Below are 19,269 nucleotides of genomic sequence, written 5' to 3'. Positions count from 1 at the left end.
GTTTGAATATTGATCGATGAATCACAACTTGAATGTGAAATAGTAGTAGGACTTCAAAACAAGCCCTCACAGCTTCAAAACTGTTGTGGTCAATAAATGACACAGACAGAAAGTACAGCATAACTCGAGAATGCGAATTTACAAAAAGGTTACAACACTGAACACACACAATAGTTCATCCCGATGGCACACACCATAAGTTGATGGTAAACCGTACAACTTCACTGAAGGATGGTAACCCGGAAAAAAACATGTTGATTTTAAGTATCTTTCAAAAAATTGACAATTTTAATATTCTATTTACAATTTTCAGCGATAGGGACATCTTGTGATGTCACTTCCAAAATCAAATGTTCTCTGAGTATTATTGACCCGTAATGATTGCATACAGATGTGTGTGTTTCTTGAAAGATGTGCAATGGTACCGGGAACTCTCTGGATGAACAACTATGATTTGTACCTAAATGTTCAAATTTTAAATTGCCAACGTTGTCACGACTTTTTAAAAGAAAATTGCCCTGCCTGGGCAGGACAAACTACACGTTTGCAGCTACATACAATACGGTTCTCGCCGACGATTAGAGGGTCTAACATCGATTTGTTTGAAAGTATTTTAAGTTTACAGAAAGTCTAAACGCTGATCAATAAAATTACCGCTTCGTTTGACTGTTCTATTAACATATTAGACCACCTTGGGACCACTGGCAGAGTGTGTCTACTTTAGGATTGTCGCAAGGAGACATAGTACCTAGCAATAATTCATCTAAATCACGACTAACGCAAAAAAGATGTTGGCAATACCATGGATATGAGAGAGTGTCTCTGTTTTCGGTCGGCAACCGCGAAAAATCTTCGTGAATATATAAAGGGGTGTTTCCCTTTCATATATATATATATATATATATATATATATATATATATATATATAATATATATATATATATATATATATATATATATATATATATATATATCTTTCAGCGAGCACTATGCTCTCAAGGGAAGGCACTGCATGCCTGACATGCACACAGATACATACATGCATACATACATACATACATACATACATACATACATACATACATACATACATACATACATACATACTACATACATACATACATACATACATACATACATACATACCCAGTCACATACATACATGCATATGTGTATACAAAGGAGTATGTAAAATATGCGGATATATATATATATATATATATATATATATATATATATATATATATATATATATAATACGCATATTCACACAGCTGCACGGCTGTGCGAGTACATAGGTGTATCTAATTTTGCCAGGAAAGGATAATGGTGTAACTGTACAATGCAAGTTTTAATATCTTAATAACAATAGCTGGGTATACAAGAGTTGAACTGAATACAAATTTCTTCCTCGTGTTCGGATTCGTCGTTTTTTAAAGTAGGACGTGAGTCAGAGATGGTTTCCATAGGGACTGGATGAGAATTTGGATCAAAATATTTGATCAAGCGTCATTCAGCTCGATTCCTACCTTAGACATGAAGAGGCCGAAGTGATAGAAAAAAGGGGTGGCGATGAAAACAAATGACTTTCAAGTGGCCGATACATGGGGTTCTGACAAAATATTAATACCGCGGTGTCATTGACAGCCCTAATTCAAAAGAGCGGTTGTTGGCCATTTTTGTTTTATCCCTTCAGTAAAGATAATATACTTTCATGTCTCAGTATGAAAACTTAACACGTTGTGCAGTAAAGGTTGTTGATACCAAAAGTGAGGGCAAGATTAATACCATTAAACGTTTTGAATCACTTCGGATGATAAGATCTAGATCACCATATTAAGCAAAATCTCAGTCGATGATGGCCCAGAGTAACATCACGTTACACCCGCTTGTGATCCGATTTGTCGGTAAAGAGAGAAAAGTTGGCGGCTTTTTTCGGTGAACAGTTGAATTTCTTGTCAACTTAGAGTCGTCACTGAGGTAAACGACATGTTGCAATATTCATAACGAAAATAAATAAATATTAAAAACGACCGTATTTTTTTCAGATTAGTAAACTTATCGAGAGTGTAAAAGTTTTGTAGACGCACGTGAATAAGTCGTCAATTTTTTTTTTCAATAACGGTTGGCGGTACGGATACCGCATGGTTGTAATCTAGTATACTATTGTACAAAACACACATAAACATTCAATTGTAAATCAACACTCGCTTCATAAAATTTTGATTCTCGGTATTTGGTAAAAAAGGAAAAATCAGAACGGTAACTTATTCCTTCATGTTATGATTACAAAAATCATTTGCATGTTTGTGTGATTCGGTTTCCATTTTGTCAACATTGGCATTTATTATCATCGCGGTTTGTTGGTTTGTTAAATGTTATTGTTAATAGTTATGTACGAATCACAAACCCATTGGGCTGCTTTGATACATGTTAGTAATCAACCTGTTAGACAGGGTGGACACGCCCTCTAGAGTCCCAGAGAGAGAGAGCACGACTGTAACAGCACAATACTTTGGAACTCCTGGGTCCGACATCTCAGAGCCAGAGTGTGTCAAAAGTTCCGACGAATGGCCTTCTTGGTTACGACGTGTCGTTGCATAGCAACCAAATCTGATGCAAAGTACCGGCATAATGACTCGGTGACCGTGGACATCGCATCGTTTCTGTTCTTTAACTTTAAGCGCGGTCCGGGTTGCAGCAACGTGTCTCTCAGAATGACTTCGCAACGGACGTTAGTCGCCGAATTGAGGGCGCTCTCCGCACGCAACTTGAATTCGTCCCTTCCTACCGGTCGGACTCGAAATCAGTCGGTTGCTCAAAAATTCAAACTGATGTTAACCTAAGTAGTGTGGTCGATAGTTGCCATCATGTCGATATCGAGTTTTGTCGTCGTAATACTGGCTGTAAATACTGATAAGGAAATCGCCCTTGTTCTCGTTGACCAGTTTTCACTCTTGCCCAACCGTTCTCAGCGCTCGATACCTGTATAACAATCTGTGAAGAAACAATGTACACGGTAAAGCGATGATACATGTAAACGAAAACGATGAGTTATTATAATTCTCATTCATAGACACGCGAAACAACTACAGAACATGCGACTAGCCGAGATAACAGACTTTAAGAACTGTTTTTGTACCATTAAGCAAGAATTATTAGTGATTAATGATGATTGAGGCTAGGAATTACACTATGGCGCCAGTACCTGGTTGCGTTTGAGGGATAGCTGGTCGGAGTGCTCCGGCGCGTTGTAGCTCCTTGTGACACGCAGAACGCGCTCCCAAGGTTCTAAACGTTCAACGCAGAACGACGGAAAATAACCTACTTCCCTCAGTTTTTGTCCCTAAGAAGAAAAAAAAAGACATTACATATAGTAAAGACCAAGAACATGTACAGCAGTAATGTAACACCGTGTCTTGAAAGTTTGTGACTGTGAAGTTCAGTTGATCGTTCGCTCGATTGTAAAGTTCAGCAACAACCCTGCATTACGCCGCACGCTATTGGGTACCAATGCTGTTCAACTTAAAGTCATGCGATTTAAAGTCTGTATTTTGTGAAATATTTCTCAATCGATTGATTGATTATGTGTGGCAAAATATCGTGCACGCGATTCAAGAATTGTATTCCTGCCATACTTACCTTCCACCATTGATCGCTTGTTTTATCAAGTACAGCAACTAGGTCACCAGGCCTATCAAAAATTGAACATTTACATATGAGAACTCACGAGATACTTTCAACCTCTCACTTTAAATTGAAACGAGGCAAACTATTCCAACTTGTCAATATTACAGCGATGGAATTCCGAAAGTTACAATTGGAAAGTAGTTATTTGTTACCCTGTTCTCATAGCTATTAATGGGTCCTGTTTCAATTTTTCTTTTTGCGCCATCGCTAACCTCGGAGCAAAGTTTGCTACAGTCTCGATCGAACCCCTAGCTACGATATTATTACTCTCAATGATAAATATACACGGGCTCATCCGACATGTCTGCGCAAGCATTACTAACCATTCGGAAATTGCCATATCATCAATTACATACGACGAATGAATTTGAAAGAAATGATGTTTGCCGATTTTTCTCTTACATCAGACAGCAGCTCTCTGCTCAGAACTGTCTACATTTCTCTCCCGTCTTTTCCAGGGCATAGACAGCAGCCCCGATTTTCAACTCGTACAACGGTAGAAAAGTGTAGAGCAATATTCCGACCTTTTAAACGTTAGCGTAGAGAAAGGAGGCACGTAGCGTTATCGTAAAATAAAGTCCGCAATTAAAGACTATTCCATAAAACATAGACACAGATGAGTGCAAGTCATATGTATTACTTGGCTTCAGTGCAATTACGCTTCAGGGTATAGACTGTATATCCTGTAGACTGTTAAAAGCTACATACCCATTATGTCGTAAATCTTAGTGGGGAAAAAATGAAGATCGTTTTACTCACGTGAGCGACAGGTCGTCCGTCTTCGTTCCCTCAAATGGATAGAGGGCGACGTAAGTCTGACCAGTGTCAAGATCACCCTGCATGGGAAAAAATATGAGTTAGAATTCCCAGTAATTTTTTGTCGAAATGATAATTCCGTCGTTTGACAGGATCAAAGTGGTTCAGTCATGATGACGCTTGCATTATGCGGTCAATAACAAAAGGTACACTGGTTGGGGTGAAAATACGATGTCAAGAATACAATGGATGGCACAAGAGGGCGCTGTGGATCTGACTCCTACCTGAAATGGTGAAAACTCGCCGTCCGTGTCACGATACTGGTACACAACCCTGCCTTTCTGAGGGTCGGATGGTAAGGACACCGAACGCTTTGATTCACATCCTGCATAGCTACGTTTCCTGACCTGTAAGAACGAAGAGCAAAAACTGTTTACTATACAGATGTCCAAAGCCGTATCTCTGATGATTCGATTTATCCCATTGTCTGAGATCATTATTACCATTAGACAGTTTCATCTCTGCATATTATTTCTTGGATCATGACTACTTCTTTGGATTTCAAGTTTTTCTCATGTCAAAACACTGAAAAGGGAGGAGGACATTTTTATGAATGGACGTGGAATCACCACAAAAATTGGTGTAGTTTGAATGATTCGTTTCAACTGTTGCCATAATTGTAGCCGTTGAATCAATACACTGAACTCGGAATAATGGCATAACTGAAGCAAGTGCCGAACATATATGTCACAGTTGCTATTACTATTGTTAAACTCATCTTTAAACTTGTGATAGATTATATGGGGGGTTGGAATGAGAGATGGCAGCAGTGTTCTTCATCAACTTTCTTAATTTGGGACTTAAAGCACGCAACTATTCCTGGAGGAGCTGTGCAGTCCTATTGCGCATGCTCTCCAAAGGCAATAATCACCACGGGGAAATTGAAAGTTTTAACGATGGTGGCGCTCTAAACACATTAGTCGTCCTTGTCCTTCAGCGAACATTTTGCAGATTCTTTGATCTGGATTCTTTTCATACTACTGAACAAACAGCCATGGCATGCAAGCAACTGTCCCGGATGTACATGATTGTAATTGATCCAATCCTCTTTTTTCCTGCTTGTCTGCTTTATAACTTGTCATCTCTATTTTGAACCTTTATTAATGGAGGAAGACAGCACTTAATAAACCCGCAGGATACAGTGACACATTACGGTTTGCCTTCTTACACATGAGATTACAACATGATCGGCCACAACCTATGTGCTCACAGCTGTCAAATTTTCAGGATCATCGAACCGAAGTGACCTGCTTGTGTAATCCCTGTCGTTGACACTTTGAAACATCTGCCATTGTTTGACACTTGCTTCAGTATTATCACTCTGAACGACAATGTATTGATCATTATAGCCGACTAAATGCAATATTTGAAGTCCTGACATCGAAATTCTGATTTCGAGGGAGGGCCAGCTGAGTTGTCTGGGTGGTTTTACTGTAATACAGTTTTGATCATGTGACATATTTGTCATAGAAACGTGCATTTTTGGAAAACTGTTGAGTACAGTAGAATACGTTTTAATCCAGGAATGACAATCACACGACCTCACACTCAAGAAGACAACACCCATTCCATGGAAGATAGAAGATGTGTTTATTCTTGAACACATGCAAACTTATGAGAAAGATGAAGAAATATAGTAAAAAAGGAAATACACAACACAATGATAGGAAAGATAAGAAGCAGTTATCATGGAAAATGAAAGGTCAAATGTTCAACATTCCCTGGTAAATATTTACAAAATGAAATGAAATGTGAGTTTATTGCATCTGGCATGAGAGTGCCCTCCTCAAAACCACGCATACATAAACAATACGAAAATACAGATAATAATTAGAACAATGTATATTATCCCATTAGCTCCATGGAATTTGAAAATATTTAACAATTATTGCCACATAATCAGTACATGTATTAGTTTCTTACTTGTCAAGTGTAACAGAGGGCATATTATTTTTTTCAGTTTAACTCAAATTCACTTGAAAGATCTCTCAGATGAGATAATGAAAGCACAAATTGATCCAGAGCGTAAAAATATTTTAATAAGCGATATGTTGAGACTTGCTGTTTATCGACTTTTGCATTGACGCAGCCGAGATCGTACACGCGTCAAGTCCCATTGAAGCGCGAATAATTTTAACAGTTTGCAAGCTTACTCACCGATCCCTTCTTTGATAGTTTAGGATCTGTCAAAAGAAAAACAAAGTAGATTTTACAGATATGGATTAACGTACACAAACCCAAGGACTGTAGGGCCACTCTGGCCAGGCGTGTGTCTGTCCGCGGACTTCAGTTCATTGAGTTTATGTTCCAAGTTCAGTGTTTCTCTCAACCTTAAATGTACAGTTGCGATTACTTTTGATGTCTGGGCGTTTTGTACAGTAGTTGTAATGTTTATAATCAAAAGCCATTTTCTTTCTGCTCGAGTTGAAATGCCTTTAATCTGACACACAGCACACACGACAGTCCGTCATATGTTAATACGTGTATAGTTATATTTGATAAAATGTATTTATCCCAGTACTTCGTCGATTTCATCTAAACCACCCAACGCCAACCAAAACGATTCGATTCATTTGCGATGAGATCAAGTACGGCCAACTGGCGGCCATTTTGTCACGTTGTTTCCTGTCTGAGCTTGCAACCGAATAATGCTCGGATCGACAAAACATATTGTAAGAATACGACGTCTAGATCACACTCAAATAGCAAACGACTCATTGAATGTAACTAAAATGTTGCATTATGCACGAATTACATTCTAAAACAAACATCAAATCAAATGCTCGTTAAAATCTCATGTTTGCTTTTAAGGCATTGATTGCAAGCCCTCTGGTTACATCTCCCACGAAACTGTTTCGAATCAAAGCTTACCAGCGTGGTCGAGAGATATGCTTCTACCCTTCATTATGGATCGGCGGGCTTCTTGTGCTTTGGCAAGACTGTAATAAATAAATAAATAAATATGAATAGTTAATGAGCTGCGCGAGTTTATGAACAGTTTATTTGGCTGATAGACGTTTGATTAATTCGTATTAATTGTATTTTGAAACACTTTCTAAAAGGGTCGGAAGATAAAAGTAATTGCAACTGTAGGTGATAGAGTTTGCAATTTAGAAACTGAGTTCCTTTTGTCTGTATGCATGCCGGTTCTGCTGTACCCGTCTGCTTAAAGAAACAAAGTCGCTCTTTTTCGACCTTTTTGTTTTATCAAGAAAACATGGAATACTTGCATGAATTCACTTGGTGTTGTGTTCAAAATGACAACGTTATATATTTGTAAAAGTGTCAAAAAGTACCATTTTGCTGATTGCAAACAGATTATTTTGTTTGTGACCTCTTCCCAAAATTGACTTTTCCTCTTCCGACCTGCTTTCCCATGACAAATGTACATTGAATGTAAGAGAACTCTGCTATCCTTACCTATATGAAAGACACCGCCAATTAAGATTTCATTACAAAAGCTTGCACGAGGTCCAAACTTTATGTGAAAGCGTATGTTTAGCCATGCATGGTAAGAGTTTTACACTTTAATTTTTGCACTTGATTTTTTGGTACGGACCGTAAAATATTTCACTGAATGTTTAATCTTGTCTGGGTGCAAGCAGAATTCAGGTTGCGCACAGTGGACCAGCATGTTTCAAGAAGTCAAACAACACAAACTACTTTCATATCAAACAAAATTAATGAAAAAAAACCTGAGCAAAATAACGAATTTGTCCCTTTCATAAAATATTTGTGATGTTATAACAGGCGTAGACGAACTGTATTGAGCAAGCATGGCAAATATGCCTTTTTTCACCTTGCAGATGAAACTGCTGACGATGTAGATGCTATGGACGGTCTCCTTCCTGTGACGTCACTTCCGTCAGTTTCATATCCACTGTGAGAATATACATGTCGATGCCTCTCGCCCGGGGCCAGCCCCGATAGACTTTTGGCACATTTGATGGTCTCGTAGACGAAGTCGACTTCGCTTTCGGGTTCTACGAGGCAATAAAAAGGTTATTTTCTCTTAGAAATGAGGTTTCATGTTGGTCATTTAAGATTATATAGCCACACAGGAGACCACGTTGACACAATGAACTAAACTCAGTTCTGCCCAGCCATGACCAAACCGCAGTTGTAGGTTCATGGTCCGTCGTCGAACGCCACAGCACAAATCGATGTCTCGATTTCCCGCGCATTTTAAAACTTGTAACGCCAACATGCTTCGTTGAAAAATCGATTCGAGTTTTCGATAATAATTTATATAAACGGTCTTGTTTCTTGGAAACTGATTTTAGCCTATTTACACCCCGCATAGCAACGGGACAAAGTTAAGCTTAAGGTTTGCCAGGTTTAATGGGACAATTCAATCTCACAGAAACAAGTGTGTGTATTCCCTTAAAATTTTGCAAAATACGTGTTTTACCGCGAAAATGATTGGTACACGTAAATTCATATATCGAACGTTGCTTAAATAGAAACACGTTATATCGGTACCTGTCCACACTGCAAGGCCATACCTGATTCTTTGTTAGTATTGTCGTTTTCGTCTTTTGCCGTGGATAAGCGAGAAAATATATCAGAGAGACTCCGTTGCCTCCGTAGAAGGTTCTTCTTCGTGAACTGGAAAAAAAGTACAAAATTACGATGAAATACCGGGACAGAAAACATAATTTGACCTGATCTGGCCTCGTTGCCAGTCGAGGCCGTGTTTCCATACAACTGACATAAAATGGACCTAGGTTAGTGTTTTTAAATTATGTGTCTGGTTAGTAGTAGACTACGCCCAGTACGGGAGTTCAAGATCTCTGACCCAGAACATGGCAGTTTTTGTCAGAGAATAGACAGTACCAGTACAGTCAGAGTAAGTCCTGTACACTCTACTGGCACGGTCTACACACTGAGCAAATGTACTGTGTTGTGTATGTATGCAGAGAGAGAGAGTCACTGGGTCCGGCACTTACGTTTGTCAAAGCCGTAAAGCTGTTTTGTCGGCTCAGCTTACGCCTTCCCTGAGAGGGGTAGAAATAAGACGGTAAGTCGTTCATTATTGGTCCTGGTCCTGATAATTTTTCTGTGCAAGCCCTTTACCCTCACCGAAAAAAAATTGAAAAAATTGGAGGAAGTCTAGCTGCCTTCCTGTCATCAAAACAGCAATAAGAATTGACCTGTACGACACCCAGAAATTCGGCTATAAATGTGCCGTCTGCGTTCCCAGAAAGTCAGGGTGTACTCTTTACATTACAAAAACTTGTCGGTAGTTTCTAGTAACTATGTACAATTCGGCTACTCTGGTAGACGAAACTACACGAGAGAGAGAGAGAGAGAGAGAGAGAGAGAGAGAGAGAGAGAAGAGAGAGAGAGAGAGAGAGAGAGAGAGAGAGAGAGAGAGAGAGAGAACACCCCTTAAAGGAGGTGATCAAATCGGAAGGTACCTCACCTCCGCCCGTTTACACGGTGGGACCTGCTCCATGCATTTCATGTGGGCTGCCATCTTGCAGGTTGTGCATTTAACGCTTGTTTCGTAAGACCTGCGAGTAAAAAAACAGTTCACTAAAGACAATGACGATCACTTATTACTTATATGTATTAGTCACGGACAATATCTCCTTGTCTGTGTATTGGTGCACTTCAACTTTGAGGATTATCTGGTTGCCGTCACGATTGGTTGAGACTTGGTTACGTACGGAGAAAATATAAAATGATCAGGAGACTTGTCTGCAGGGGACTATTTCGATCACGCGCGAATTTTTGTGTGCGTAATCAACTTGTGGTGCATCGATTGCATATTTTGTTGTACACCATGGCATCTTGAGGGACACGGGTCATCTCGGATAAAAGCAATAAAAGCAGGATACCAGAGCGATAAAAAGCAATGTCTGTTCTTTTATTGCTCTGCCTCTAGTGTTCTAGTTTTATCCTGAAAATCTGGTTTGTTGCTGCATCTTTTATCTGCATGAGTGCATAGTTTATATCCAGCAGAATTGGACACCTCAGTGCAAATGAACAGTTAGTACCCAATACTATAGTTACTTACATATGTTTTCATATTTGTTAAACGGAGTTGATGCAATAAAATAAAAATAAGACATGATGATGAAGGTATCATTAATGTTACCGTCACAAGCACTGTTGGAGCAACAAGCTGTGCACAGCCCTCTAGTGTGTTGTCATGTGAATATTACGTACTCCAGCCACTCATCATCGTATAGAGAGACGCTGTATATATGTTATAACGGTAACAAAAGGTATGGAACAACTCTGTGATGTTTATCCTGCTTATTTCGTTAGAACTAAGTCTTGTATTTGCATATAGCTTTTAAATCTTTGGACTCAAGACTTTGTAAGCAGTTTGGGCATTCGTTCGTGGCCAGGGTTGTCTCTCTACTCACCGGCAAGCTGGTCTTTGCAGTGTTCGCAGGCAGTCTGTTTCTTAAAGATGTGCTCCTGAAACGAGTGCCCTGACGGTACAGAGCCATTGCACTTTGCATCCGGTCGTTTTGGCGACATGGGCGGCGTCTTCGTCTTGTCGGGCACGCTCCCGTTGGCCTGTCCGGCACCGTCTTTTCTTTCCGTGGATCCGTGCCTGTGCCTCGGGTCCCGAGAAGAGGTCGACATACCGTCCAAATCTGCGTCGGTGAGTACATCTGACGTAAATAATTTCAACTGAGGAAAAAACAATAAATGCTTTTGATGGCGACAGTAAAACTGGATATCAGGCTAGTAAACAGAGTCATTTTAAAGATATGTAATCTGGGTATTTGTTCGTAAATAAAGGATTCCAGGGCATTATAAGAAGAATTAAATTTGATGGCGACAGTAAAGCTGGTTCACAACCTAACTACTTTCTCCTAAGATTTTACAAGTTACTCTCCCGCCCACGAATTTCTCCATCAGCAACGAGGACAACTCCCTGCTCATGCAATTGCATAAGTTAACCGCTACCGGACCCCTCCCTCTCTTTCCAATCTTCCGCCAAGTGATCTATCTAGCTCCACTCTCATCAAACGCCCACAGGCAATCCTGCCTACCCGCTGGTTCCCTTTCCATGTGAGTTGCGTGCTGGGCAAAAGGATAATATATCGATGCTCGCTGATAATAGGAAATGCCCGCCCACATTGTCCCCGCCGACTGATACGAGAACATTTCCCGCTCGCCCGCAAAAAAAAAGTTGCTTGCAAACTTTCTTGGCGAATGGGTTTGCTGGCTACTTGCAAAACATGGTGCCAATAATTCAGACTGAGGGAAGTTGGATGATATACAAAGGTGCACGTTTTAGTGTTTCTTTGCCTTAATCAATAGGTACAATTTTACCAAACTTAACCAAATGTCAGTTTCGTAATCACACCGCGTGACTATCTTGAAACGTCATCAACTTGTCTATGAAAGGGACAACTGCCGTTTGACAATTATGGCGTCTTCCTCACCTGTTCTTTGCATATTGCAAGTTGCGCTTTTGCGTTCCTCTTTGCTTGTTTCAGTTTTAAAATCTCTTCTTTCACTTCATTGGCTCTTCCGTAGTTCCTGATTTCTAAGTAACTGTTCAACAGAATGGCGGCGTTAGTTTTAGGCTTTCAGAATAAAAAAGGTAAGCTTAATTAATACTTTAATAAAAAATATGTGAAGGTCGTATTGAATCAACAGTTGAACACTCACTTTTCGTATTTGTCGAGTAAACTTTCTATTGCTTTTTCAGAGTAACTTATGGTAACTTCCAGTTCACGTGCCTGAAAGGAATTCAAAAAAAACAAACGAATATATGAAACGTTAAAAACTCTCATGGTGATAAGCCAATAACAGTGCTCCATTCGAGGCATTTAAATCGTGATACAGTCAATTAGTTACAGACATAAAGCTTTTGCTTGTTTATACACTGGACATCTGGAACATGGCATGTGTTAGTATTCAGAACTTTAGTACGAGAGAGAAACCAGCTGAGTCATGTCAGCGGCGCATATTAATAACATCTAGTAATATCTAATCATTTCACAAGATGTTTTTTTATTTGAAGGCCGATTAAATAAGATCAAAGTATTGTAAGAAATGTAAAGCTGAAACAAGAAGGTTACCGCAAAAATAAGACCAACACGATACAAATATGCAAATTACTGATGACAGTTTTTTAAGACCGGTTACTCGAATCTTCTTGTATTTGAAGTCCGACCCTACGATAAATTGTCTGGACATTTTGTGAAGTGGACGTCATATTCACGAAGAGTGACTTGCTACACATCTTCAGTACGCCTATCCCTATTCTGATGAAGGGAAAATGTGATCAGGTACCACATTTACTCGATGTAATGTGTAACGCGTCGTGTTCAGCATCAGTAGGTACACGACTGAAACCAGACATTCAGGACAGAAAACACTAGCAAAGGGTTGCACCCAAAACACTTGGTTTTTATCGCCCTGCTTCTTGTGTGTGTGCTTTTTGTCTGGAATATCAGTTTTCATCCTGAAAATCCGGTTTGTTTTTTATCATCTCTGGTGCGTGGCACGTTTTAGTACATGTATTCAAAATCTGAGTACACGGGAAACAGCTGCTTAGTCGCGTGTGACGTGTTTCAACTCCTTTTACGGGGTGTTCTCATAATACAAGTCACGTTGTATTCTCTTCTAAATAGTAATCTATCTGTCATACCTCCTTCTTCAAAGTTTCGTGTCTCTCCCTCAGTGGTCCTCTCGTATCGTCATTTGAAATAAGTTCCTCTGTTAAAAATTCCTAGACGATGAGAAATCAGGAATAGATAGAGATTTAACAGCAACATAGGAGACATACAACCTGGAAAATAAACGATGACCGTTTATATTAAGCGACTCTAGGGCAACCAATAATGGAAAGACTTTGTCGATTCCTTCCTTCTTAAGTTAAAAAAAAATTAGTTAAAAACAAAACCATTCCAGATATAGAATAAAACGCAAACGGACCAGCTTTTAATTACTAGTGACATGTGTAAACGTGTAATGTAGTGATGAAAGTTGCTTTCTCGATGTTTGAAGTTGAACGGGACGCGAAAAAAGGGCGAACGCCATATAGGGCTTCGAAAATGAATTAAGTCCTGAATCAAATCAAATTCAATCGGTTTCTGTTACGTAACATATATCATAGTGTATATATCTTAACACAAAATTCGACAAATTAAGCTGCAAACAGTCACTCGTTTTCACTGTACCTATTCAATAAATAAACCGACGAAGCAGATATTGTGCTCTTTCTCACAGTTAAACGATTGAGTCATCTGTTATCATGTTATATCAAAAATTTAATACCCCTGGCGGGACTTGAACCCGCAATCTTCGGTTATCTATCTGTAGTGTAGGGTTAGGAGACCGACGCCTTCTCCATTAGGCCACAGGGGCTGATCTATTTAACTTTCGGTCCAAAGGGAAATTGAAATCGAGATATAAGTAAAATAGTCTGCCAACAGGAAGAGTTTAAAGAGGCGTTTGCATGCATTGAATTTATGCAGCATGAGATTTGATCGGTGAACATGAGAGTATTGAAAAAACAGCACTGATTTCCATCTTCCTTTGTAGATTTCTTGAAGATATTAAAATAAATTATGGCTTTAAAGGGATACTGTCGTCGTAACTGCGCTTAAAGGTCATATGGAACTCATACGACCAAGGTGAACACTGTATCCAAGGTACGATGGTGATTGATGAAAGTTAAAACATGTCTGTCATAATCTACATCGTATAATTTAAATATTGCAGCTATGATGATGAGGTGCATCAAGATATCGTGCACGAAATACATTGTTTGTAAACAAGAAACTCGCACAGGCGCAGATCCGACGACGGTTGCCCTTTAAGTCACTTGGTACGTAAATCGAACGTGTGCTGACTGCCTACGATAAATGGAACATTGGTAATTGCTGAGAATTTAAATTAAATTTCTTGGATCCTCTATCGCTCCCCGAAAACATGAGTGATATGATAGAAATAAGCGCATTGTCATATCTTTGCAAACAACGATGGGAAATACAGGAGGGGATAACTACTGCCTCGAAGAGCACAAAGTCTTCTTTAAAACGTTTAAATTGGTCACGGGCGCCACCACACGTTACTCACTGCTGGAATTCCATGATCGGGAATGATGTAGTTGCAGCTGTCTCTTGGTTGTCCTTTCATTGCCCTTCTAATCGGCGCCGGCAACCTCCCACCATCCTTTAAATGTTCGACGGCCGAGCACGCGTCCATTATAATCTCAAGACGCCTCAATCGCTCTTTTGACTGAAAAGAGAAACATACGCTAGTGTTACTGTCCCCGTCCCGGCCAAAGCAGGCGTGTGGTCCGATCGTGTTCTTTGCCCTTTGAAAAAAATATCGGTGTCCTAATGAAAAGAAAAAGACGTTTATGACATCGCGTTTATTTATACAAATATGAACCAGCTGCTGATAGAACCTCAAATGGCATGTTTTTAATTTCCGAGTCGACATATAAACCAGGGTTTTCAAGTCGGTGGAGAGGGCAGTGGCCCCTTGGCTAAATGTAGATAACGGAGCTGTAACAGGGGATGTGCGTATAAAACACAGATGCTACGAATCGTTATTGTGTTCTGCACATCCTGTATCAGCAAGAATTGAACAATTAGCAGTAATGATAAATTATGAACTATAAATATCAGATATTTTAAAGATTTTTTCCTGTTCTTTTTTAATTACGACAATGAATGTCTGTAAGGACATAACACCCTTAGTCATGGAATCATGTAAGTTTACGACGTCGAGACTGGCGACTTACGTGTCCGCTACTATTGATAAGGGTGACGCCGCTGCATTTTAAGCTATAATATATATATATATATATATATATATATATATATATATATATATATATATATATATATATATATATATATATATATATATATATATATATAAGGTTATTTATAATACATATATTTTTGAACTCACACAAGTTCATATACAGTGCTTTAAATTTATATAGGTCTATGCGAACAATAACTGTTTGTGCATTGGCGTTCCTGAGGCTTTTTTCATCTCCTTGTACGCCATTCGGACGTAACATTAATATCTACTCAATTACTAGCTTAATAACCGGTGTTACACATAAACTAATCGACCGACGAACGCCTGCTCATCTCAAATTTTGCCTGCATCAGTTATTTGTGTCTCCAAGAGTTCAAATTTCTCCAAGGAAGAAACGGGGAAGCAAGATGGCGGACTGAACGAGCGACACTGCCTGACCTTTGAAGCGTAATGGCACGAGGGAGAGTAATATCAAGTGTCATTGTTACTCGTTAGAAGTTGTATGTTTAGATATCGGGGAGTGTACATTGGCCCTGCAGTACGGTCGCTATCAGTCTTGGCGAACTTGACCCTACCAATATACATGTAAACGCGATGAAAAAGTATTGTACTTTTATGATATCGAAAGGTTAAACAAGCTTGAAGTGTCGAAATAACATCTTGCAATCACATTATCTTACCCATAATATGGTTTGAAGACAAACCCTGAGTAATTAGTTCGTGCAAGTCAATTAGGTTTACAACGCTGACCGTCACATACAGAAGCTTCCTCATTTGTGACGAGCTGCGTACTTGTATCTACCATTGGCCATTTCTATATTTAGTGGAAGTTGGGTACAGGCAAAACTAAACTTCAAAAACCCACAACAATGGTAAGTCTTCAGAGGTTCAAGTGTGTGTGTTTACGTGATTATGTGTCGGGGAATGAGTTTGCTATGCTGCAGTCGTTTTTCCTGCATCCCTGTATCCTCCAAATATTCTAACAATCACACCATGCCCGGTGCCTCATCCATGAAATCATTCATTAAACTTTATTGCCACCCCTAATAATTATCACACTTTACCAGTGTATAACATATTTTATCGTTCACTCTTGACTTCTAATTTTTACACTGATGAAGGAAATCTATAGATTTCGGGAAAAAATGCCGTTGAAGATAAAAAGAGATGTTGAGAACACACACACCGATCTTTCCAAAACACGTAGAATTTTAAAAGAAGAACCATTTGATGGACTCTTGTGCCGGTCTATTTTTTGGAACACGTCTACAAAACAAAAATTCCTTTTTTCACTCACATTAGTGCGATTTCTATTTTCTGTTTCGCTAAATTCATTATTATTGATTGACTCTTTGTTGGTTTGCAAACGCTAAAATGAAGCGAGACCTAAAACTTAATTAATCGACCGCAATGTGCCGACATGTTGTCGTGACGCTAAGTGTATGGGATAGCATTCGGTAGCGTTCCGCTATCTTGCATTTCGATGCGCGCGCGTCTTGTAATGATGACGATTTGTAAGTTGGGCGCATTCGCTCGATCTTGAATAAGGATGTTCACACCTGCAGTATCCTACCAACAACATGTAAGAGACATGACGACGCCCTCATCAAATAAAACTGACTATATGATACGAAGTAGTGCCCAATAATACGCGTTCATTTTGATGATCAGAATATGTCGACGACTCCAAACATCCGGTTATCGATTGGGCGCCGGGTTTAAATAATTATATAAACATTAGTCTGAAAATGAACGCTGGCAACCCTGTTCAAATATATATGAAAAGATGATATCACTTTACATTTTTACACTCCTTAAACATAACTGGAGCGCTATCCAACAGTCCATTGCGGGTATAAGACATCCTGGGTTTCTGACCGAGCGGCGTGGCAATTTGTGAGCATATCTCTGGAAGATTCTATTGATAATGAAAATAGAGCCCGGCGTCTACATATAGCTCGTCAGAAACTGATCTCAAGAAACCTTTACAAAGGTCAGGCGGGATAACATTACTCAGGAATGTAAAACTAAAGTTCAAACGTGTTCATTCGCGGACTAGCTTCTTCGGTGATACATATTGAAAACCTTGACCAAAGCGCCAAACTTTGCACAATCGGTCAAACGACACCGACGAATAATGAACAATAGAACTTCCCGCCCTTAGCAAGCTGCTCGAATTTCGTCGTCGATTGATAATACACGTTAAACCTTTGAGTGCTGTAATTGTTCCCATCAAAATTTTAGTGCAACATTTTTCCAAGTTTTATGAGTTTTTCTGTCATTTTTTGATAATTTTGGACCAAATGCACATCACATTTCATTAGCAAAAGTTTTTATCAAAATTTTGACAAAAATTAACTGGAGTATATCTAGAGGAAACAAAAATTGACTTTGGCGCTCAAAGGGTTAATCAGAATTTTGAGGCTCGATCGGCTTGTTTACGTTTGTTGTCAAACTTCATGTAAGCATCAGAATGAGAGAGTTACGCTGGTTTGTTGTAAGGACGATATGCAACGACGTCTTGATCTAGTGAATAAAAAAGAACTGAATTCCGCTGCCTCGTAGTTTAAAAAAATACAAAAGATACATCATTGTATGCAACGCTCCAATTTTTGGGGGTTTTTTTGTGAAAAAGTCGCGTATAACGTTAGTTTGCTTGGTTAGTTTAATTGGAAAGACCGACAGTTCTCTATATTTCAAATATATACAGAGCAAAGCTAAAAATTATTTAAATTATGCCACAGGAGCAGGTACATTTCAACACAAATTTATTACCAGCGCCGCTTGTTCAACGCGCTACGATGCATGGTACAAGGAACTCCCATGTCCTCATTTATTGTTCATAATTTTGAAAAATGGAATTATTCCACAAAGCCCATTGAGAAATTTTAATTTGAAAAGACTGCGTCGATGGCAAAATTGTTGTCCAATGAGTGCTGCTAGAAAAAATTGCAAGTATTTTATATTTGAACGTAAAAAAAAATGATGCAGTTATATTGTTGGCACGATGTACAATAGAGAACTTTGTCTTCGGGGTTTTTAATGAATAATATATGGATCGATGTTTAGCGATATTTACTTTTCTGTGTTAGCATTTCATTTCCATTGATGGTCGGAAATTAGATCCAACTATAGTTAAACAAAATAATGAAGTTTTTGGATATTAATTTTTTAGCTTTCTTTGCTTTCTGCTCGTGTTGCACATGAAGAACAGTGCAAAAGTGTGACGTCTCCCTGATACAAATGACAAGTGCTTGACAATCGAGTTGAACTCGTCGTGGTCCGATACTCACTCAAAGAAGCTGTAAATTGACCGAAAAAAGCGACATGACACTTCTCCAAGTCTGGTATGGCTTCGTGTGAAAACAGCTGTGGTGATATATTTACATTGGCCAAAGTCAAAGAACGGCCATATGTTCTCTTTGCAGGGAATTAACACTGACGAGGTCGTTTCTGAAAAGTGAGGTTTGCTGACATGGTATATTCACGGCGTGGGTGTGAAGAAATACAGCTCAACAAATTCACGAAATGTATACATCCTTCCCTCGCGGCGACTGAACTTTCTTTCGGACTGTCGGACTATTCTATCGCGAAAGCCCCGCACGCGATGGTTGAATTATTGTAAATACGGTTTTGCGAGCTGAATACCAAAACCTTTTAGAGGTGACGTATAACAGGTTGAGGCACTGGCTGAAGTTCCATACGGAACAAGTGTGCAGCGAGGCGGCATTCAAAACGTACATGTACAAACCGTCGTAGGGCTGTCTGCAAAGTTCTTGCTGGTGACCAGATAGGGCGGCGTAGTCGTCAGCGTTCGCTGTCAGCACAAAGCTCGCCTGAAAAGTGCACCCGACTTTGAACTGCACGTACATTAATTAACAAACACAGAACTTACCCTGTCGTGACCTGCCTTCGCTGTCACTGTCAAACACTGAGCGATGCTCTTCGCCAAATGTAAATGGGATTCTTCGAAGTCCTGCAAAACAACAAGCCCCAGAGGCT

The 19,269-nt window shown here is 39.4% G+C and overlaps 2 protein-coding genes and 1 non-coding gene across 3 annotated transcripts in view; all 3 read right to left on the bottom strand.

The window, feature by feature from the left end:
• Window positions 1-1,330: 1,330 nt before the first annotated feature.
• LOC139140335 (uncharacterized) overlaps window positions 1,331-19,269 on the bottom strand; it is an 82,496-nt gene continuing 64,557 nt past the window's right edge. Inside the window, exons 7-23 of the mRNA XM_070709498.1 lie at window positions 19,163-19,243; window positions 14,566-14,727; window positions 13,133-13,213; window positions 12,148-12,218; window positions 11,919-12,030; window positions 10,884-11,157; window positions 9,932-10,022; window positions 9,456-9,503; window positions 9,012-9,114; window positions 8,306-8,489; window positions 7,378-7,445; window positions 6,664-6,689; window positions 4,731-4,853; window positions 4,450-4,526; window positions 3,643-3,694; window positions 3,209-3,346; window positions 1,331-2,997 (exon numbers count right to left, since the gene is read on the bottom strand). Of these exons, the coding sequence (XP_070565599.1) occupies window positions 9,970-10,022; window positions 10,884-11,157; window positions 11,919-12,030; window positions 12,148-12,218; window positions 13,133-13,213; window positions 14,566-14,727; window positions 19,163-19,243 (834 nt within the window). The 3' untranslated portion in view covers window positions 1,331-2,997; window positions 3,209-3,346; window positions 3,643-3,694; ... (6 more) ...; window positions 9,456-9,503; window positions 9,932-9,969. The remainder of the gene's footprint in view (window positions 2,998-3,208; window positions 3,347-3,642; window positions 3,695-4,449; window positions 4,527-4,730; window positions 4,854-6,663; window positions 6,690-7,377; window positions 7,446-8,305; window positions 8,490-9,011; window positions 9,115-9,455; window positions 9,504-9,931; window positions 10,023-10,883; window positions 11,158-11,918; window positions 12,031-12,147; window positions 12,219-13,132; window positions 13,214-14,565; window positions 14,728-19,162; window positions 19,244-19,269) is intronic.
• LOC139141222 (SH3 and cysteine-rich domain-containing protein 3-like) lies at window positions 3,194-9,964 on the bottom strand. Its single transcript, XM_070710847.1, has 9 exons — window positions 9,932-9,964; window positions 9,012-9,114; window positions 8,306-8,489; window positions 7,378-7,445; window positions 6,664-6,689; window positions 4,731-4,853; window positions 4,450-4,526; window positions 3,643-3,694; window positions 3,194-3,346 (listed from the first exon to the last, which is right to left on the bottom strand). The coding sequence occupies exons 1-9, from the start codon at window positions 9,962-9,964 to the stop codon at window positions 3,194-3,196; spliced, it is 819 nt and encodes a 272-aa protein (XP_070566948.1).
• Trnar-ccu (transfer RNA arginine (anticodon CCU)) lies at window positions 13,759-13,851 on the bottom strand. The gene is made up of 2 exons: window positions 13,815-13,851; window positions 13,759-13,794 (listed from the first exon to the last, which is right to left on the bottom strand). It is a non-coding gene; the product is annotated as a tRNA-Arg (tRNA).

Source organism: Ptychodera flava, chromosome 9 (genome assembly GCF_041260155.1).
Source record: "Ptychodera flava strain L36383 chromosome 9, AS_Pfla_20210202, whole genome shotgun sequence".
In the NCBI taxonomy this organism is placed as follows: domain Eukaryota; kingdom Metazoa; phylum Hemichordata; class Enteropneusta; family Ptychoderidae; genus Ptychodera; species Ptychodera flava.
Note: the sequence above shows the minus strand (reverse complement) of the source record. Positions and strands in the feature narration are given on the sequence as shown.